This window comes from Mesoplodon mirus (genome assembly GCF_964341445.2).
Source record: "Mesoplodon mirus genome assembly, chromosome: 15".
In the NCBI taxonomy this organism is placed as follows: Eukaryota; Metazoa; Chordata; class Mammalia; order Artiodactyla; family Ziphiidae; genus Mesoplodon; species Mesoplodon mirus.
Window position 1 is genome coordinate 22,952,475 of NC_138991.1, and position 22,476 is coordinate 22,974,950.

A 22,476-nucleotide genomic window follows, 5' to 3' on the forward strand; every position below is an offset into this window, starting at 1 on the left:
ACACTGTTTTACAGGTCTGTTTACTCTTCTCCTTCTCCGTTTAGACCCTGAGTCCCCTGAAGGCAGTGACTGCAAGGTTCCCATGCCTGTGGCACCCAGAAGGGGTGCCCAGGCAAATGCCTCCTGCCACTTACGACGTGGGACCCTGTCTCTGACTTCACCCCAAAAGTGAGACAGGTCTGCAGGGCCTTCCCCTGGAAGACTTGAGAATGCAGCAGTAGGGAAGTCTGTGAGGGGCGACCTGGCAAGCAAAAGACAGAGGTGCAGGGACAAGCAGGGACTATAGGCCTACCCCTCACGCCTCCATACCCTCCATACTCGAGTTTTCTCCCAACCACCTCTAAAAGCACACACGGTGACATTTGGGAAGATCTTTTTAAAGGAAGACCTCCCCAAGGGAAAGTCACCAGCACCCCGCAACTGTAAGGACTCGCTGAATATTAGCGACTAATCGTCATAGTTACCGGCGTTTATTGCCTGCTCAGGCATCGCTGGCTACTGACCTGGCCCAGTCACTGTCCGAGGTCCTTATATTTGATCCCCACAAGGAGATGTTTTCACCATCGCCCCTTGTGCTGCTGAGGAAATGGAGGCTCAGAGAGTTTGAGGGATCTGTTCAGCGTCACACAGCAAGTGTTCTATCTGCTAAGTGAGTGCAAACCTTCCAGGTTTCAGTCTCCAGAACCCAACCTTCACAGCATCCAGTCTCACAACAAAAATACAAGTTGGCTGACAAGGAGGCTGACACACACATTCCTACAAAGCTTAGAAATCACCATAGAAAGACAAATTTGGTCTCTCCCTTCTGCTGGCAGACTCTGACTAGAATACACTTTTTTTTTTTTTTTTTGCGGTACGCGGGCCTCTCACTGTTGTGGCCTCTCCCGTTGCGGAGCACAGGCCCCGGACGCGCAGGCTCAGCGGCCATGGCTCACGGGGCCAGCCGCTCCGCGGCATGTGGGATCTTCCCGGACCGGGGCACGAACCCGTGTCCCCTGCATCGGCAGGCGGACTCTCAACCACTGCGCCACCAGGGAAGCCCTAGAAAAGACCTCAAGCCCAAGCCAGCATCCCAAAGAGCATCTGAAGAAAGCGGACTTTACCTTGACAACTTCTACCCCTCTGGGAGCTGCTCTGCCCTGATGTTTTTATTTTATTTTATTTTATTATTATTATTTTTTAAAACATTCCATTCCCCCAGTTTATTTAGGATCGCTTACAATTTGTGCCACACTTTATTTTTATTTATTTATTTTTTTTGCGGTACGCGGGTCTCTCACTGCTGTGGCCTCTCCCGTTGCAGAGCACAGGCTCCGGACGCGCAGGCCCAGCGGCCATGGCTCACGGGCCCAGTCGCTCCACGGCATGTGGGATCCTCCCGGACCGGGGCACGAACCCGCGTCCCCTGCATCGGCAGGCGGACTCCCAACCACTGCGCCACCAGGGAAGCCCCTGATGTTTTTATAAGCATACTGATCACCTCCCCAGGCTTCGGGCTGTCCTACCAGGCCCTTTTCCTCTCTCACAAAGAGACCTGTGACATCACTTGCCCCTCAAATGGTCCCTTCCCCTCCTAGGACTGACACCCATCTGTAAAAGTTGGGCACTGCACTAGGTTGTGGACGGCACAGGTTCCAACAGGTGTGCTACTTCTGGTTAATTGGTAGTACCTGCCTGTGTTAAGAAGGATCCTGAAGCTGTGTCCAGGCTCCACGCAGCCACCATGGGTGCTGGAACCAACACTGCCTCTGTGGGAAAAGCCCTCCTGGGAGATGAGCAGCCTTTTAAAAACTCTGCTGGAACACAGCCACATAAAGCTGAGAGTTGCAGTGTGCATTAACTTGGGGGAGAGTTAACCAAGAGTTCATTATTTACAGATGAAACCTACTCTCCCTTTCAAATATACCTCCTTAAAATGGACTAATGAATGAGTTACCTGGAGTAGTTACATTCATACAGACAGAAAGTAGAAGGGTGGTTTCCAGGGGGTGGGGGAGGAGGGAATGGGAAGTTGTTTAATAGATACAGAGTTTCAGTTTTGCAAGATGAAAAGAGTTCTGGAGATGGAGGGTGGTGATAGTTGTAAAACAATGTGAGTGTACTTAATACCACTGAACTGCACACTTAAAAATAGTATAAGTGGTAATTTTTTGGGGGGCCATGCCATGCAACATGCGGGATCTTACTTCCCCAACCAGGGATCGAACCCTGCAGTGGAAAGCAGATCCTTTACTACTGGACAACCAGGGAAGTCCATGTGGTAAATTTTTATGTGCACTTTAACACGGTGTTTAAAAAAATGGGCTAGTGCGGAGTCTACTGAGGAACTCTCTACAAACGAGCCCCAGCTATTAAACTGATTGTTCACCCCAAATCCAGAAGTCACAAAATAAAATATTGAAAGCTACTTTAAGCATGAATTTTTTGATTTCTGGTTTGACTTAAATGTATTTGTGAGCAGGGGCTGATTTATAATCTGCTACAATCTCTTTCCTGAGATTCAGGGAATAGAAATAAAAGAAAAAGAAAGAATTCAAATAGAAAATCACAAAGACTGGAGGTCTACAAGGGTAGAAATGGATGTGTTAGAACCTTGGAAGGGAGTTGGATGGGAGATTGTGTGGAGGTTAAAAAAATTAAAACTTAAAAAAGAACTATAAATATATTGTATAACATTATAGAAAACAGTTAAAAAGTGATTTTAATCCCACTGCCCTAACACAATTACTGTTACATCATTCTATACCCAAACTTTTAAACTGTCATCATTTTGGAATGGCAATCTGGCTAAAAAGAAATAGCAACTTCTGCATTGGCGTTCTTAAACAAAAGCAGTTGGTAGAACAGAAAGAGTAGTGAATCAGGACTTCAAATCTTGATTAAGCTGTGTGACCCTGGACAAGTCACTTTACCTCTCTGTTCCATCATTTCTAAAAACAGCAGTAATAACTGCAACCCGCCTCCCTCAGCAACAGAAGCAACAGGGCTTTGTGAATTGTGAAGTAGTATGTGAAAGGGCATTAGCAATAAGTAGGGAGTGCTGAATAAGCCTTTTCTTGATGACTAATGATCAGTATGAAAACCCGATGATGATGATGATAATAATAATAATGATGATGATGTAAGTATTCAGAAGCTCTGATGTTAATTTTAAAACAAAAATCACTTGTAATACTTTCGTTATCACACCTCTGGGTGAGCAAAGCTGTTGGCCTCAGACCTCCCCAGGCTCACCAAGCCCAGCCAGGCCCTGCCTGACCTTGCAGACCCTTCCAGACATAAGCCGAACCTCTCCCAGTTCCCTAAATACACCAAACACTTTATACCTCAGGGTCTTGCCCCCTGCTGTTCCCAGTCTGCCTTAACTGCCTCCTTCCCACCCCCCACCCCACCTTCCCTGAGATGCCTTCCCCATCTTCTCCGAATAAAGTCCCTCTCGGCAACTACGTTTCCTCCAGGACTCATCCCAATTAGACAGTATGCTGTGTGTCTGTACCTGCTTGAATGGGGTCTCCAAGCTGGATGAGGTCTCCAAGCTCCATGAGGAAAGAGACCAGGTTTGTCTTGTTCCCTCTCCTTCCCCTGGCTCAGCACCGGGGATGAATGGCTGATTGTTTGGGAAGAAAGTGGAGGCGGGGTGGGGATGAGCTGGCGGATGAACCCAAGTCCTCTTCCCCTGGGCTGTTCCCACGCACTGCGGCGTGCACCCCCTTTGAGAAGACTGCTGGGGCAGCAGTAGCAGTGGCAGCCCTGCCTTTACAGGTGCTGTCAGACAAGCCCCGCTCCCCCTACCCCACAGGCAAACACCTCCTCACTGCTACCATGCTCTGTGCAGGGCCAACAGGCACGTCATGAAGCGTGGGAAGCTTGGGAAGGCAAGAAAGTTCCAGGAGAGCCTTGAACTATTTCTGTATTCACAACACACTCAAGAGCGGACTCTTCACTGCAGTCCCCAGCAGGATACTGCCCAAGGTAGTGATGACCCTGCCGAGATAAACCCTGACTCTGAGTGCCTGGTGGACTCTGACGGCCCTGGGCAGGCTTCTCTAGCCTGATCTCAGCTCCCCAGGCCCCTGGACAACCAGCCCCTGCCTCCCCTCCCGTCTCCAGGGAAGCCTCCCCTAAAAATCTCCATCCACTTGGAGCCTACCCAGCTTTTGAGGTCCTGAAGGTCACCTCCTCTCTAAAGCCTGCCTTGATTCGCTGCATCTTCCCCATCAGAGCCCCACACTCAACAAAGAGCCAGCGAATGATTAACTCCTCTCCAAATACCAAGTGCACCTGCATCTTGCCAGACATGGGACATGCACAGTCTTTAAATATTTCAAGTCTTCTGTCTCCCCTTGGATATCAAGAAGAGCAGGGGCAAACATTTCTTAAGTGCTTCCTCTGTGCCTGGCACTGTCCTGAGTGCTTTACACACACACATTCTCTCTCTTGTCCTCGCACAGTGACTCAGGTAATATCATCACTTCTATTTTGCAGGTGAAGAAACGGAGGCCCAGAGAGGTTAGGCAACTTGCTAAAGCCTCACAGCTCCAGGTGGCAGCTCAGGATCTGAACCCCGGCAGCATGACTCCAGGGCTATGCTCTTAACTACGGGGCTGCCTGACCATTGGTGTGTGGGCTTTCGTACACAGTCGGGCTTTGTAAGTGCCAGGTTCTGCCCCCCAGGGGAGCAGCGTGGCTAGGTGTGGATCATCAGTGCAGTCACTCAGCCACAACTTCCAGATCACCTACTGTGTGTTCAGCATGTGCCGTCAGGGAGTGGACTTGAACGAACACAGCTCTGCGCCTGGGGACCTTGGGATTATGTAGAGCAGAGGAGAGATAGACGAAAATCCTATTCATTGAAGCAACAAAATTGCTACCATTATCTGCTTTGGCAAGGCTGAGAATTTCCTTAGAAAAAGCACAGAGAAACGGGAACTTGAGACTCCAGCTAGTTAGGCAACGGCTAGTCTTTGAAGTACACAGGCGAACCAAACGTGTGTTATGATTTTGGTCTCACTGGGGGACCAAAGTCTATTCGGCTGAACAGCAGAGCTAGAAGGAGCTAGAGCTCCTGCCAAGAAACAAATGGGGATTGAGGTCCAGAGCCGGGAAGGAGCTTGTCGGAGGCCACCTATCAACTGGAGAAGCACGGCTCCGGTTCCCTTACGCCCTGTGCTCTCCAAGACCCTGGGACTGCAACCAGGACAGAAGGCTTTCAGGCCATCTGCGTCCTTAAGAAGAAACCGCCAGGGGGTGAGGTAAGTGCCTACAGTGACAGAAAGTTTAAAAGTTTTCTCAGTGGAGACAGGACGTTAGCTCTTACCTTCAGGGAGAGTGGAACTGTTCTGTGAAAGCTGGATTCGGGAAGCCAGGGTTGATGTCCCAGGCCAACACAGGTCCACCTCCAGCCCAGCCCTGCCCCAGAAGGACAGGAATTTCAAAGGCAGTAGCTCCCCACCTGGGGCCACACCCAGGTGAGGCTGACTTTACCGGGGAACCCGTGGAACTGGCTGTCTCCCACACAGGGGCAGGCCGAGCCAGAAGGCCACCGCCGGTCTGCAGCCTGGCGCCTCTCCCTGCGGGGTCCCACCCGGCCCCGACCCCAGCCAGGCCTCCAGAACAAGGGTGGGAGCCGGTGGGGAAGAGGCCTGCTCCTCTCCTAGTGAGGCCTAGTGAGGTCCCTAGGGCCCACCCCAGCCTGGGCTGGGTCTGAAGCGGCTGCTTCCTGCTTTACCTTTTTCTTTCACTTTGGTTTTTAACCCCAAAGTGAAACTAAAGACTGGGACGATGTGGGAAAGATGGTGAGAGTTAAGGCCTGAACACCTGGCTTCTCATCCCAGTGAGGCTGCTGATTCGCTGGGAAACGTGGGAGGAGGCCCTCAACCCCCTGCCTCAGTCTCTCCATTGATAAAATAGGAGGGAGGAATTCGGCTAGTGCTTTAAAGTGTCATTTTAAATTAGAAAAATGATGGAACTTCCCCTTCCTCATCCCTGCCACCACTGAGGACTAAAAAGGAGCTGCAGAAATGACCAGAGGGGGACCCAAAAGGGCCTTCCTGTTGGCTTGGAGGACGAGGCAAACTCTGGCCGCTGTGTGGAGACCTTCCTGGTCTCTCTAACTACCTCTCCCCAGCCTGTCAACTCAACTCCTTTATCCTGAGCAGCCCCTGGGGCAGAGAAAATTCAGGAAGACCACAGGGATGAGCTTGATCTGGTCTTAGCACAGCAAGAGGAGCCACCAACAGCTGCCTGAAAACTCCCCGCCTGAGGGCCGACCAGGCCATCTGCTAAGACCCAGGACTAAGACAGCATCCCACCCGGGACTGGTCCAAACTTCACTCTCTGCTGACCCCAGGGTGCCTGGCACAGTCTAGCTAAGACCACTGTAATCTGTTTTATGGTGTTTACCCACTGGCTGGTTTACCAAATCTCTCCTCTAGGCTGGTGACATGAGAGAGGCAGGGATGAGCCTCCCCACCTCTCAGATGAGGAAAACTGAGGCTAGGAAAGGCACAGGGACATTGTGGCCAAGCCAGCACTGGGTTCAGGAGCTCAGTAAATATTTGCTGGATGAATGAGCTCAATGGCCCAGCCGTTGCCAAGCAGGTGCGGCACACACCTGAGAAGCACAGGAAGGAGGACACAGTGTATGTGTGTGTGTGTGGGGGGGGGGCATCCCTCCCTGGAGACCAAGTCACAAACAGGTCCCCAGGTACCTGTAACAGAATCCCCTCCCCCCAGTCCTGGCTCCACTCCTGATGTTCCTCCAGCCCATTTCTTCCCTTCATCCCTCACTTCCTCCCATCTGCACCTTACTCTGGAGAGATCTCATTGGCTGAGGGCTTCTGAGCAAAGACTGGCCAGCCTCCTTCCCCTCTCTCAGCTGGGCTGTATTAGTACTGTCAGTACTTAACCAAGGAAAGGAATTTGAATCCAGGGGTGGGGGCAAGGTGCTTTTAAAAATATATACACCTTGGGCTTCCCTGGTGGAACAGTGGTTAAGAATCCACCTGCCAAATGCAGGGGACATGGGTTCCAGCCCTGGTCGGGGAAGATCCCACATGCCACGGAGCAACTAAGCCCGTGTGCCACACCTACTGAGCCTGCGCTCTAGAGCCCGTGAGCCACAACTACTGAGCCCGTGTGCCACAACTACTGAAGCCCGTGTGCCTAGAGCCTGTGCTCTGCAACAAGAGGAGCCACCGCGGTGAGAAGCCCACGCACTGCAACGAAGAGTAGTCCCCGCTCGTCGCAACTAGAGAAAAGCCCTTGTGCAGCAATTAAGACCCAACGCAGCCAAAAATGAATAAATAAAATTTTTAAAAAATTAAAAAAAAAATCAGTAGCCCTGGAAAAAAAAATACACCTTTTTTTTTTTTTTTTTTTTGTGGTACGCGGGCCTCTCACCGTTGTGGCCTCTCCCGTTGCAGAGCACAGGCTCCGGACGCGCAAGCTCAGCGGCCATGGCTCACGGGCCCAGCCGCTCCGCAGCCTGTGGGATCTTCCCGGACCGGGGCACGAACCCGTGTCCCCTGCATCAGCAGGCAGACTCTCAACCACTGTGCCACCAGGGAAGCCCTACACCTTATTTTTGATAAAGGAGGCAAGAATATACAATGGAGAAAACACAGCCTCTTCAGTAAGTGGTGCTGGGAAAACTGGACAGCTACATGTAAAAGAATGAAATGAGAACAGTCCCTAACACCATACACAAAAATAAACTCAAAATGGATTAAAGACCTAAATGTAAGGCCAGACACTATCAAACTCTTAGAGGAAAACATAGGCAGAACACTCTATGACATAAATCACAGCAAGATCCTTTTGGACCCACCTCCTAGAGAAATGGAAATAAAAACAAAAATAAACAAATGGGACCTAATGAAACTTCAAAGCTTTTGTACAGCAAAGGAAACCACAAACAAGACAAAAAGACAACCTTCAGAATGGGAGAAAATATTTGCAAGTGAAGCAACTGACAAAGGATTAATCTCCAAAATTTACAAGCAGCTCATGCAGCTCAATATCAAAAAAACAAACAACCCAATCCAAAAATGGGCAAAATACCTAAACAGACATTTCTCCAAAGAAGATATACAGATTGCCAACAAACACATGAAAGGATGCTCAACATCGCTAATCATTAGAGAAATGCAAATCAAAACTACAATGAGGTATCACCTCACACCAGTCAGAATGGCCATCATCAAAAAATCTACAAACAATAAATGCTGGAGAGGGTGTGGAGAAAAGGGAACCCTCTTGCACTGTTGGTGGGAATGTAAATTGATACAGCCACTACGACCCAGCAATCCCACTACTGGGCATATACCCTGAGAAAACCACAATTCAAAAAGAGTCATGTACCACAATGTTCACTGCAGCTCTATTTACAATAGCCAGGACATGGAAGCAACCTAAGTGTCCATCGACAGATGAATGAATAAAGAAGATGTGGCACATATATACAATGGAATATTACTCAGCCATAAAAAGAAACGAAATTGAGTTATTTGTAGTGAGGTGGATGGATCTAGAGTCTGTCAATACAGAGTGAAGTCAGAAAAACAAATACCGTACGCTAACACATATATATGGAATCTGAAAAAAAAAAAAAAGTTCTTCAGAACCTAGGGGCAGGACAGGAATAAAGACGCAGACGTAGAGAATGGACTTGAGGACATGGGGAGGGGGAAGGGTAAGCTGGGACAAAGTGAGAGAGTGGCGTGGACACGTATACACTACCAAATGTAAAATGGATGGCTAGTGGGAAGCAGCTGCATAGCACAGGAAGATCAGCTCCGTGCTTTGTGACCACCTAGAGGGGTGGGGTAGGGAGGGAGGGTGGGAGGGAGGGAGATGCGAGAAGGAAGAGATATGGGGATATATGTATATGCATAGCTGATTCACTTTGTTATAAAGCAGAAACTAACACACCATTGTAAAGCAATTATACTCCAATAAAGATGTTAAAATATATACATATAGATTTTCAGAATGCAAAAGAAGGTAACAAACTTTTAGGTGCACAGATTCTTCAAAAGAGCAATTTCACTTGCAGGAAGGAATGGCTCCTACAGTGATGCTTACCCACATGTATACAGCCAGGTGGGAAGGGTGCTGGCTACAGCGCTGCTCGTAGCAGCAAGGCTGGGAACCACCTAAATGTCCCTGAGCAGAGGACTGGACAAACAACGGGTGGTCCATCTGTCAGTGGACTGCCACACAGCCATGTGTGTGCCCACAGGGAATACCGACAAGAGACATCCTTGTATGAAGAAGACAAGGTACAGAACAACAGGCAGTGGGTAATAAAAAGGGATGTACTGACACAGCTGCCCGTGTATGCAGAGTATCTCTGGAAGGAAACATCAAGGCTGTTCACAGTCATTATCTAGGAGCCTAGGTGGGAGAGAGACTAATTTTTCACTGGACCCCTTTTTTCTCCTACAAAGTTTGAAATGTTTAACCACATACATGTATTGCTTTCTCAATAAAAGCATAATTTCTGCACATAAAAAAATAACTCCAGCAAAATGCACCCAAAGAAGCTTCCCTCTAGGTCTCAGGCATCAGACTCCCTGGAGGCAAGGCCCAGACACCTGGATTTTGAAGTCTCCTCAAGGGCTGCTGGTCTGGTCTTGCAGAACAGGTGGTCAGCCTCTGACAGTAGATGGAGGCAGCCTGGACAGCACAGGCCTCTGGGCAGGGCAGAAAGTAGCAGGGAAGACTCAGAAAAACTTGGCCTTACGGCATAAGAAGGATTTCAAGAGGGCTTTGAATGCTCAGTAGGTACAGCTGAGCGGGGAGGGTTCCTACAGGAAGGACTGGGGAAATTAAGTCAGGCTGGTAAGACAGGGGAAGGGAAAGAATAATGTCTCTCTCAATATGGGATCCCGTCCCCTCCAATACTTGGTTCCCACTCATGGGAAGTGAGGGGGCTGGGAGAGTCCTTTCCAGACTGATATCCTAAGATATGCCTTTATTTCATCTCATTTAATATTAAAGGAAGCAAGGAGGGTCCCCAGCTTAGCACATGGCCACAGGGCTCCACACCTGTGCAGACTGTAATCAAATATTTGGAGCCTGCAGAAAATTCAGGCCCGGATCTTAGGTACAGCAGCCCTTGCGCGACTTCCTCCCCCCTGGGGAGGAGCAGATGGCCTTCTGTAGAGATGCCCTTCCTCACCTTCTCGTTAATAATTAAGTCATTACCGAAGACCTCTTCTGTCACTTTTGAAGTTCAGTTTGCAGACACTTGCTGCCTTGGCTTGCTTTACCGTGATGCTCCAGGCTGAAGGCTCACAGGCTACAACAGTCTAGATCTAAGCCTCAGGCCCAAACTCCAGGGGTCTGCAGTGGAAAGAGCCCAAGATGGGGGTCAGGAGCGCTAGGGTGGATCCTGGCTAGACCTTGATGATTCTGTGGACTCTGGGAGGTCAGAAGCTAAGTCTCTAAGACGGCTCTGCTTGCCACTGTATCCCCAGGGCCAGCTCATCGCCTGGCACACAGCAGGCACTTAACAAATATTTGTTGAATAAGTGAACAACAGCTCAGCCAGTGAATCCCAGAGTGACCCTGGGTGAGTCACTTTCTGGAAAATGATGATGACAAGAATAGCAATCCTCTTAGGGTTGTATAAGAACCTACTGAGATAAAGTAGATGTAAGTGCTTTGAAATTAAAAAACAGGCTACACAAATATTAAGGATCCAGAAACAATGTGCTAAAAACGAAATGAAAAGAATGAATACGTATGAGAATGATCACATTTACAAGAAAGCACCTGGCAAACGGTAAAGCATTAATCAAGTGAATAGCTACAATTGAAAGGGACAGCACAGGTCAGTCTAGTTCACTGTTCCGATAGCCGAACATTTCTCAGGCTGTGTCTGTTCCAAAGGAGCACAAAAATCCCTCATCAAAACCTTTGTCCTGATTTTGGTATGAATTTGCCAAAGCAGACTGGCAGAAGGATCCTGGGGGTGTTTATTGGAGACAAGGGAGGAGTGGGGTGAGCGGAACACAGAGGCTGTGCCTGTCATGTGGCCTCACGACCCCAGGACAAGGCCCTGCTCAGGGCGGCACACCGAGAATGACTGGCCACGTTTCCTAGCTGCACACCGCCGCCAACCATTGCTGCCTCCCCCGCTAGCCGCTCTTAAGCACCAGTCCCCTTCCCCTTCCCTCTGCCCAGTGGCTATCCCTGGCTGCAGCCTGGGAAATAGGCTTCATCACCTGGCTCTCCTGTGCTGAGAGCACCTCAGACAAGTCCCTCCCTGCCTCTGTGGCTGGGCCAGGGCCCACCCTCTCCGGTGGGGGCTGGCTGAGAATCCCAGTGGGCCCAGTCATGGACATGCCCACTGTTGCACTAGACACACACGAGGCCCAGCTCTGGAGGCTGCTCACAGCCTGGCGAGTAAAACTGCTGATGTGAAGGCCCCTCAATTCCCTGACTCTCCCACCTTGAGGAAATTCTGAGCTGGTACCCAGCCCCAATCTTCCAGGTCTTTAGAAAGTAGGGGGTTCTGGCCTTTAGGGGATGTATTAGGTGCCCCCAATCCAAGGGGCAAGAAGGCTCAGATTCCTGGGACCCTAACAGTAGGAGGTTCCTTTCCAAGAAGCAGAGCTGAACTGTGGGAAGAGCCAGCATTTGCAGACAGTCAGCTTTGGGTCTGAGCCACATGTTCCTTATCTGTAAAATGGGGACGGTTAAGTCCACCTGCCTCGGGCTTGCTGTAAGGATTTCATGAGAGCATCCATGGAGGCCCTGGCACAGAGCCTGGCATAGAGCAGGTGTGCGAGCAGTGTGCTCAGACTGTTACTTCCTGCTCCAAGTAGCAACACCCAACATCTTTCCCGCTGGCCCATCAGGCCCCCCAGTCAGGCTCTCCTCAGGGAACACAACATCCTCTGCTACCCCAACTGGCCCTTCCCACTCGCACGGGCCCCACCCGAACCCTGCCCTCTCCCTTCTCCGAGTTGCCTACAAAGCTCCTCCCTGTTGTCACTTTCATTCATTCCAATTCACCCAGCCTGACTCATCTTGAAAAAATCCTCCAGCTGTGCCATCCCGGCTCTAAAACCTTCCATGGCTCTCCAAAGCCTCTGCTCTTCAGCTCACGTTCTATGCTGCCTACAATCTCCTGGCTCCTCCCCGAGCCCTGATGCATCAGCAAAACTAGTCTACTCACTGTTTCCATAATATGCACTTACCCTGTCTAGCCTCCACACCTGTGCCTCTGCAGAAACCATTCCCAGGAACATCAGCCCCAATGTCGGCCTCTGTGAATCCAGCCCCCCTCAAAAGGGCTCTTGTTTCCTCTGGCTCATGCTCACTTCTTCCTTCTCAGACGATGCTTTCCTTCAGCAGATGCTTAATTACAGACTGTCACACAGTCTCTCATAATTGTAGGCCTTGTCTCCCTTGTCAGATCCTAAGTTCCCAGGGGCAGAGGCCCTGTCTGTCTGATCTCTCCCATCCTCTCAGAGCCTGGCCCAGGGCTGAGAGGGCAGGCCCCTGGACAGAAAGTGTTTTCCAAGCCCAGTTCAGCTCCAAGCTGAGCCAAGTCCAGCTCCAACCACTTGGGACCACTTTTCTTGCTTTTGTCCTATTCACTGGCCAAACCAGACCTCCATGCACCAGCTCTCCCCAGGGTGACCCAGGCCAGGGACAGAGAAATGAGGGAGACCTGGGTGGGGAGACAGCGCTATGGCTCTCACCTGGCCCTGACATGGTCTTCTTCTGGGATCCGAGGCACATCCCTGTCCCTTTTCCTCCCTTAGCACGCTTCTTATAGTGAGACAAGAAACAATAACCTTTTAGCTCTAGAATATGGATTTTATTTGTCTTTAAGGTAGCCCTGGTTCCCAGGAGTGGGTGGGTGAGGAATCAGCTGATTCCAACACAGGCTGAGGGAGGCGAGGCAGCCACAGCCAGGACGGGGAAACCTGGGAACCTGAGAGGCACTCACACCGCACACCTCGATAGCCTCATTAAATTCCTGTTGACGACTGGATTGCATTCCTGCCCAGATGTTCAATTCCACAGCCCTCACCCTGGCCAGGTCTGACAGTGTCTGCTGCTGGGACTGCGCAGGGGAAGGGTAATCTGCTTCTGGAAACAACCAATCCTGCCTGAAACAAAGACCATGATGAGGGGCCAGTCTCCTCACCTGTAAAATGGGGATAATATTGGGACCTGTATCATAGGATTGTTGCAATAGTGCAGTGGGATAATGCCAGAAAGTGCTTAGCACAGTCCCCGACACCCAGTGAACGGCAGTGTAGCAGACAGGTTCCCATTTCTTGAGGGGCCTTTACGACACGAGTCTGCATCCTCAGAGCAATCTGTGAGGAAGGCATTTCCATCCCAGTCTGACAGGGAAGAAAACTGAGGTGCAGAAAGTCGATCAATCCAAGGTCACACAGCAGGGACAAGCCAAACTGTGACACCAACCCAAGAAACTCTCAGTTCAGCTTTACCCAGAGTGCGGCCCACAGGCTTTCAGCATCAGACTCCTCCAGAGGGCTGGTTTAAAAAGCTGATTCCTGCCCCCAGACCTGCCAAATGAGAATCTTTGGGGATAGAGCTCAGGAACCTGAACTTTGTAAAGATGAGGAGCCTAATTTTTATATATGAGGAAACTGAGGCACAGAGAGGTAAAGTGATCTCCAAGGTCACACTTTCAGCAAGTATGGACCTGGGACCGAATTCACAGTCTGACTCCAGAGGCAGCAATCAGAGACTTCCTGGAAGAGGTGGCATTTGACAATGTGGGCCTCAAAGGGAAGAGACGGCACCACGGGGGACAGTACAGCACAAATAAAGGCTTGGAGCAGGAGAGGCCAGGCAACAACAGCTCAGTGTGGCTTGTGCTTCCAGATCCCTGAGGTGAAGAAATACATATGGAGCCACCACTGCCGCCTTCCCCTGAGAGCCCAGAGGGAGACATTCCTGAGCCATCCGAGCTTCTGGGAGGAAAGCCTGTTGTGTGCAGGGTCTACAACCAGCAGGTCTACGGCAGTGGCCCTCTGGGTGTGACTGGCTGCTGCTCAGGATGAGAAAGCCAGGGAAGGTGGTGACTCAGTCCCCACCCAACCTCAAGCTAGTCCTATTTAAATTTGAGATGAGCTCAGAGGCTGGGGAAATGCCAAACAAACCCTCCTTGCAGAACAGACGCCGGATCCAGAGAAGGCAGCCCGAGCGGTAGGCTACCGGGCAGCAGCAATAAATGTGGAGCAACGCTGTGGGTTGCAGGGGGAGCCAAGTCAAGAGGCCTGGGTGCAAGCCCTCCCTGGGCCCCTATTCTTCATTCACCCGTGAAACAGGGAGAACTCCACAGGCTTCTGACTTCCTCCCAGGGCTGTTGTGAGGAACAATGGAAAGGAAAGAGCCTGGCAGATTATGAAAGGAAAGAGCCTGGCAGATTACACAATGTCCCACACAGCAAGCGAGAGGTTAGAGGATCACTGCTGTTACATATTAGAACAGCCAGGAGGTGCTTTTCTTGCTACCTGAACCCCAGCCACAGCGGGTAGAGGGAGAGGCTGGGCCTCTGCCTTGTTCCCACAAAGCAAAAAGGGATCCAGATATTATCTGGAGGTGAAAGTTCACATTTATTAAACGCCTACTGTGTACCAGTTATTTTTTAATGTAGAATCTCACTTAATCCTCACCACAACCCTGCAGTGTAATTATGATTATCTTGCGTCCAGACGAGGAAACTGAAGCTCAAAGAAAGTAACTAGCCCAAGATTACACAGGCAGCGAGTGATGCAGACCAACTAAGACCAGGTGTCTGCGGCCCGAAAACCCGAACTCTTTCTCTGGAACAGTTTGTATAAGAGGCAGAACATGTCTGGTATAGGGGCCCAGCTCAAGCACTGCCTCCTTCTGGAAGCCTTTTTGATCCCTTTGCCCGGACAAGATATGTCTCCGATGAAACCCCACAGCACATTATCAGCACACATCTGGCAGCACTCAACACATTCTGCCTCTTATTTTGTGATCAAGCACACTTTTTTAACAGGTGAAATGAGATGTAGGTGCAAATAGGTGGCATTTCAGTTACCTTAAAATCCTCAAATGTCAGGGCCGGAAGCACCTAAGAGAGCACAACAACCAGCTTCCTCATTTTTTCGAAGGAAAAATACAGACAGAGGAAGACACTTGTCTGAAGTCACACAGCATCTTAGCATCAGAGCCGAGAATAGAACCTTGGCATTCTGCCTCACAGAATTTCTTTAGGGATTCCATGATTTCAGAATCAGCCTTAGGACAAGGATTATCATTCCCACTTTACAGATAAGGAAGCTGAAGCCCAGGCGAAAGCAGCCTCCCTGAGAGGTAAGATGTGGTGACCACAACCCTGATTCCCTCCACTTTCAGGCCAGAGACCAAGCCCTTTCTCCTCCCTGCTGCAAGTAGTCTGTGTAGCGTGTCAAGCTCAGGGCCCACAGTAAAAGGTCAACGGATGTTGGAAATTGTCATTATACACCAGTGGGCAGGTGACACCAGCCAGAGAGCAACCTCCTCAGAGGCAGTGCTACGGCAGAGGACACAGGAGTCCTGGCTGAAATCCTCTGTGGGTCCCTGGTCTCTCTGGACCCTGTCTGTAAGACGAGGGGGCTAAAATAGCTGATCTTATCTCCTGCTCCAAAGTTCTGGGACATCTGAGGCTCCTTGACAGCAGACCCCAGCTGTCTGTGGAGCATCTCTCAGCTGGAGCCTGTGTTCCCCCACTCTACAGGAAGCTGGAAAAGCAGGTGGGGCTCACAACTACAAACTGACAGACTTTATTCCCAAGTGCCACTGGCCAAGCAGGGCCCACCCTTAAACAACAATGGGATGGAACATGGAAAATCCAACTGTCTCCCGCACAGACATCCAGCTGGGCACACCCACCTATCTTTACAAACTGGCAAAGAGCAACCAGGAATGGGGGCATAAAAAGGGGCAGCCTGCCCCCTGCCCTATTGGAAGGGCAGGTGCATTTCTGAACAACCAGGTGGCAATGGAGTGGGGGGGAGGGTAAAGAACTCTGGGCTGGGGAGTCCCAGGCCTGGATCCCTGTCCCAACTCTGCCATGAACTAGCCTGTGTGCCCCGGGCAAGCTGCTTTCCCTCTGTGAGGCTCAGTTTAAGGACAGGCTGACAGTTCCCGAAGTGTCTTTACAGATATTTCATTTGATTGTCACGACAACCTTGTGAGGCTGCCATAATTATTCCCTTTTTACAGATGGAGAAACTGAGACTTGGAAAGGTTGAAGGTCTCATTCAAGGTCACACAGCTTGAGGCTGGCCGCAGAGGTCTTAGACCACCAAACCCAATCCTCAAGGGTGGTCAGGTTAAAAACAACCCCTCTCTCCCCTCACCCTGATTGACAGTCTCAGCAAGACCAAGGCAGCACAGACCCTGGTTCACCTGCCCAGTCTGGTGGCTGGCAAAGTTCTGGCCACAAACCTTACAGCCCAGCTGCCTAGGAGGCCGCACCCCGCCCCCTGCAAAATTTGATTACTCAAGTTGGCAAGAACGCAGTCCCCACCCCCAATCGGGTCTAAATAAACGCCCAAGTGATATCACATCCTGCTGGCTCCAAAATAGCCCAGGCCTGCCCACAAGCAATCACAAAATGCCAGGCCATGCAGGGCCAAGCGGGCAGGGATGCCCAGCCCGTGGCACCGTCCACACACACAAGCAACTAAAGCAGAAGCCTCAGAGCAGGAAGGCTCCCCACTCCCACCTCTGCCAGACAGCCTGGCCCCTCCCTCCTTGCCCCCTTTGTGGGGAGGCCCCAGAGCCTCCTGCCCCAGCGCCAGCCCTCGCCCCAGCGCCAACCCCATGGAGCCTCGGCCGCGGCCAGCCTGCGGGCGGACTCCAGCCAGACCCGGACACCCCACCACTCACATTGCTTCAAGAGCTCCAGACACAAAGCCATGAGGGCCGGATGGGGGTCAGAGACCCAGAGACCGGCAAAGACAGAAAAGGGGAGAGGGAGAGACACAGGAGCAGAGAGAAGGGGAGACAGGGGACCGGGGCAGAGAAAGCAAGGGGGAGCGGCAAGAGCCCTGGCAAAGGAGTCGCCTTAAAAGGGGGTCTGCAGCGCAAGAGACATCGAGTGGTGACACCAGCAAGACAGATGCGGGGGCAGAGTGAGGCAGGGAGAGCAAAGCAGGGGCCCCCGACCCAGAGGAATGAGGAGCGCGGAGGCCCGAGAGAGAACAAGGAGAGACAGCGACAGGGGACAAACCAAGGGAAGGCAGGGAGGGGCGCTTAAGTCTGGGAGCTGGGGAGCTTTGGGGGTCCCAAGGAGAGACCCCAAGGGATCTAGGAGGTATCAGCGTATACGGGGGACACCAAAAGAGGGAAAACCCTGAAGAAATGAGGGCTAAGAGGAGGCAAGACCCCCGGGATTTGGGGGGACAGATGGAAGGGAGGACCCTCAAGGGATGTGCGGGAAGCTCAGAGGAGAGCCTTGGGGGAGTGTGGAAGGTGTTCTGAAAAAAAAGGTCCCCAAAGATGAGGGGCGCTCAGAGGGGGTAGGCTCTGAGGGATGAGACGAGCGCCTTGAGGGGGACCCGAGATCGGGGAGCGAGGGAGGGGCTGGGAGGCAGCGCGAGGGCAGAGACAAAGAGACAGCGAGCCAGGGAGAGACAAAGCGGGCGGAGCGGGGCTACGGGCCCGAGGGCTGGTGGCCGGACAGAAGGACGGAAGCGCGAGCGGGCGGGGGAACGGACGGACGGACGGACGGACAGAAGGGGAGGAGGGCGGGGGCAGGGCAGGGCCGGGCGGGGGCGGCGCCCGTCTCCTCGCGGGGCCGCGGCTGCTCCGGGCGGCGCTGGGCGGGCCCCAGGCGTCCGGGCTGAGGAGGCGGCGGCGACGACGTGGACCGGACAGACCGACGAAGTGACGGACGGGCTGGCGGCAGCTGCGGCCAGCGGCGGGCACTCACCCTCCTCCCTCACGCGGCCCGGCCCGAGGCTCCGGTTTTGTAAGCCCGAGGGGCGGGGCCTCTGGGTTAAAGCCCCACGCCGGCCCCGCCCCGCCCCGCCCCTCACGTCACGCGCGCGCTCGTCGCTCGGGACTCCCGGGACGAGCGGGGGCGCGCGCAGCCCTCTCGGCACGTGGCCGTAGCGCGCGCGGAGGGGCGGGTGCGCAAGCGCGCGGGGCGCTCAGTCCAGCCTACGCCCAGGCCGCCCGACCCCGAGAGGGAGCGCGCGCCCACGTCAGCACGCGCATGCCTAGGCACGGGGGACTCCGCCCCTCTAGCCGCCCCCACCAAACCGGTTCCAGCTGGAACCAGACGCATGCTCCCTGACGAGAGAGGGACCAGGAGAGTCTGCACCAGTTTACCGTGGCGTCACCTCGCTGTTCCCGGGAGAAACTGAGGCTCAGAACAAGCAGTCTGAGGTGGTCTTCTCATCTCTGTGTGGTCAAATTAGCCCCCCAGGTACTATCGACTGTACGTCCTAAGTGTTTCTGGTTGTCCTCTCTACTCCATCCTCGCTTTGCTGTGCTCACCTGAGGTCCTCCGGGTTGGGTTAGAATCCCTGCTCAGCCTCCGGAGGGCTGTGTGACCTTGGACAAGATACTCATTCAACCTCCTAAGCCTTCGTTTCCTCCGTAGTAAAAACCATCACATCCAGGATGCCTTGGAGAGCCAAGTGCAGTAGGAGCTGCCTAAATTAATGTCACTCCCTTCACGGCTCATGGCCTTCCCAGTTCCCCACTTCTCCCCTGCGAGTCCCCTTACTCACAGTCCTGGTCCTTGGGGTCTCATCCCTCATCTGCGCCTACCTGCAGATCCAGCTTCTGCTCCCCCACCTGCCTTGCTGGGTGACCTAGGCAAGTCCCTTCCCTTCTCCAGCTCTTTTCCAAATGTAAAGTGGAGAAAAGAATCTTACTCAAGGGACTTCCCTGGTGGCGCAGTGGTTAACGATCTGCCTGCCAGTGCAGGGAACACGGGTTCAATCCCTGGTTGGGGAAGATCCCACATGCCGCGGAGCAACTAAGCCCATGTGCAACAACTACTGAGCCCGCGTGCCCCATCTACTGAAGCCCGTGCTCCACAAGAGAAGCCGCCACAATGAGAAGCCCGCACACCGCAACGAAGAGTAGCCCCCGCTCGCCACAACTAGTTTCTCTAGCCCACGCGCAGCAACGAAGACCCAACGCAACCAAAAATATAAATTACAAAATTAATTTTTTTTAAAAAAGCATCTTACTCAAGAAGATGATACAGTCTTTCCAATACCACTGTCTTGCATAAAGGTATAATAGTAACAAAAGCAACTGAGGGCTATTGAGCCTTTTCTTGATGCCAGGCACTGTACTAAGCACTTTGAAAATATTAGCTTACTTTGCCCTTCTCACAGTCACTATGCTACACCTATACCATTCACTTAGTCTTTATCTTTAGATTGATTACTTAGGAAAATTCAGGAAGCCCCAAAGCACATGCCTGACTCTGTCTTGCTCCATCCCAACCACACCAGCCCTGCTCCTCCTCCAATGCACTAGGCACCCTCCTGCCTCAGGGCCTTTGTACCACTCTTCTCCCTGCCTGGAGTACCTCCCCAGCACTACTCCTTCCCTCACTTCCTTCAAGTGCCTGCTCAAACATCTGTCTCAATGAGTTCTATCGTGGTACCCTGTTTATGCCGCAGCACCCTTCTCCTGCTGCTGGCACTCCCAGTACTCCTCGCCCTACACTACTTGCCAATAAACCATATACTTACTTGAGTTATTTATGCTTATTGTTTTGTCTGCCTCCCCCCATATGCCCCCCCCCAAAAGTATGTAGTCTCTGTGAAGGCAGAGGTTTCCCTTGTGTTCACTGATGTGTCCCTGGTGCCTAGAGCAGAGCCTGGCCCACTGAGGTGATCAGTAAGCATCTATTCAATGAAAGGGCTGCCTCACTGCAAGGCTCTTGCCCTTAACCATGGCCTCAGGGCCTCCGAGATTCAACTTAAGCACCTTAGTCTCTCCTCCTTTGGCCTGACCTCTCTACCCCCGAGTAAGGAATTATTCTTGTTCAAGAATCTCAAAGCTGGGGTTCCCAGCCTGCCCACCAGTTCTTAAGCCCAATCACTATTTCCCCCAGAAGGCTCAGTGGGTCTGCCTAAAAATGGGACTTAGGAGAGTAACTCAGTTAACCAGGAACTTCCTGGTCCACGGCTGGGTAGGGCTGTGGGAGGAAGCCCACCTTCTGCCCAGTGCCCTCTGTGGAGAGGTGCCTATTTCAGGAGGTGGGAATTCTGGCTCCTCATCACTCACTCTAGGAAGGCCTCCTGGACCCTCCCATTACTCTCTGACTCTATGGCCCCTGCCCAGGCCTCACTGTGCCTTGCCTGGACCACTGCACAACTTCCAATCCATCCTGCCCATGTGGCCAGATAATTCTCCCTGAAACTCCTGTGACCACACTGCATCTCTTTACCAGGACCTTGGATGGCCCCCCCAACACAGGATAATGGGGAACTCAAGCCAGGCAGACCGAGGTGGGAAACAGCTCCTTGACCTTCTAACTGGGTGACCCTGACTTGACACTCACCTCCTCTAGGCTACAGTTTCTTTGTAAAATATCTGTAAACGTGTATATGTGTGTGTGTGTGTGTTTAACTGGGCTAAATAAGGACCGTCAGATAAGTGCAACATTCCTGGACAAAGCAGCCATCACTAATTGATGGTGGCACATTTCTCTGCTTAACCCAATCTCAGTCCTGAGCTCCAGGGATCAGAGATGACATGTGAGTTGAAGTCTATTTGCATCTCTGGACATGATGGTCTTTCAGGTTCCTCTCAGCCCTGATATTCTGGGGATTGGACTGTCCAACCTGAAAGGAACCTGTAGTGTAATAACCGGAGATTGTGGAGGGTTAGGCCTGGGAAAGGGCTTGGGGGACAAGGCTGCCTGGAAGGTTGGCTGCTTACTGGAATTTTGTCAGCCTCCCTTCCTGTGTCTATGGAGGAGAGAGTAAATCGGAGAAGAAACTGGGAGAGTTCTGGGGGAGGGGAGAGGGGACAAAGAAGGGAGGACAGAGCATTCTGTGACTCAGATAGGAGGTGTTTGGGGGTCCCCAAACCCAAGCCTCACAACATAGATGGAGAATTTGAGGCGCAGGGAGGGGTCAGGACCCACCCAGAGTGACACAGCACAGCTGAATCTAGAACTCAGGGCCCCTGAGCAAGGAGCAAGGGTGTTTCCCAGTCCAGAAACCTATCCCAAGCACTGCCAGAGAGTGACTCCAGGTGTGTGCACATGTGCGCGTGTGCACATGTGCGCGTGTACACACGTGTACCCATGTGCAGCTGCAGGGAATGCAGTTGGTGCTGGGCAGGGGTAGGTGGCAGGTACCACCCAGCAGCCACCGCTCCTAGGTGTTGTCACAGCCTCCCTTGTGAGTCAGAGTGAGTGGGAGAGACACAGAAAGGGAGGCTGGGGAGGGAGAAGGGCCAGAAATTGAGAAGAAAGAAAGGGAGAGAGGCTGGTGGCGGGGAGAAACGGGACTGAGGGTGACAGGCAGACAGAAGGCTAAGATGATGGAGGGGAGGGGAAGCTGGAAGAAAGGGATGGAGGAAGGGAGGGAGAAGAGGAGAATGAGCGCTAATGGGGGATGGGCAGCGTCGGAGAAGGGAGGAGTGGGACGAGCGCGTTCTCTGTTTCTTTTCTTTCTCAGAAGTGGAGAGATAGGGGGCAGGATGGGGCAGACTGAGGGGGTAATGGCACCCCCGTGGGCCCTCCCAGGTAGGTCCTTTGGCTGGGGAGGGGCATGTGTATGTAGCGAAGCTTCTGTTTCCCCCGCCATCCCGGCTGGGGCTGACCCTGCCTGCCAGTCACCTGCCAGAGCTATTTCTGGAATGTGGAATCTGGGTCAGAGAAGGGGAGGGACAGAGGGGGTGCTGACAGCTGGGAAGCTGGCCAGCCCCCAGCAAGCGGGTGGGGGGTGGGCAAGCTCCATGCCCTGCCCAGGGCCACTCCGGAGGGGCCCGCCCCTCCCAGGCTCTCACCATCTCAGTAAGTGGCCTCCACATCCACCCACCTGCTGGCATATGACCTGAGAGCATATGTACCCGTGTGAGGGTGACAAAGAGCTTTCATGCCCCTCAGTGACTGGGGGCTCAGAACAGCCCTAGGTGGGGGACAGGCCCCAGACTGCTCACTTCTTGGAGACATATGCTGAGGACAGGGGGCAGCCTTCTGAGCAGGGGCGACCCCTGCAGGGAGACAGTGTCTGAGGGAGGGTGTACCTGTGGGTGGTGGGGTGTGTCTGTGAGGAGGGAGGTGGTTACGGGCCAGAATGCCATAGATGGTGGTGCAAGCTTTACACTGATGAAGGGTGCCACGTATAAGGGGGGTGCTGTTCACAACACAGACATAATCGAATTGTATATTTATTATGACACATCTGCAGCAGATGGCAGTAAAGGACATTATTCGAATAAAAATTGTGCATCATAATAATTTTCCAATAGATGACA

General features: G+C 52.4%; 1 protein-coding gene across 8 annotated transcripts in view; it reads right to left on the reverse strand.

The window, feature by feature from the left end:
* Window positions 1-22,476, reverse strand: part of DLGAP4 (DLG associated protein 4) — a gene marked incomplete at its 5' end in the record, with an annotated part of 100,246 nt that overhangs the window by 59,830 nt on the left and 17,940 nt on the right. For 2 of the 8 annotated variants that reach the window (XM_082645047.1, XM_082645050.1), the window contains one exon: window positions 16,903-17,941. The exons of 3 other annotated variants lie outside the window; for them this stretch is intronic. In XM_082645047.1, coding sequence (XP_082501173.1) covers window positions 16,903-16,933 — 31 coding nt within the window. 3 more of the 8 variants (XM_082645049.1, XM_082645048.1, XM_082645046.1) reach the window with 3 other exon arrangements.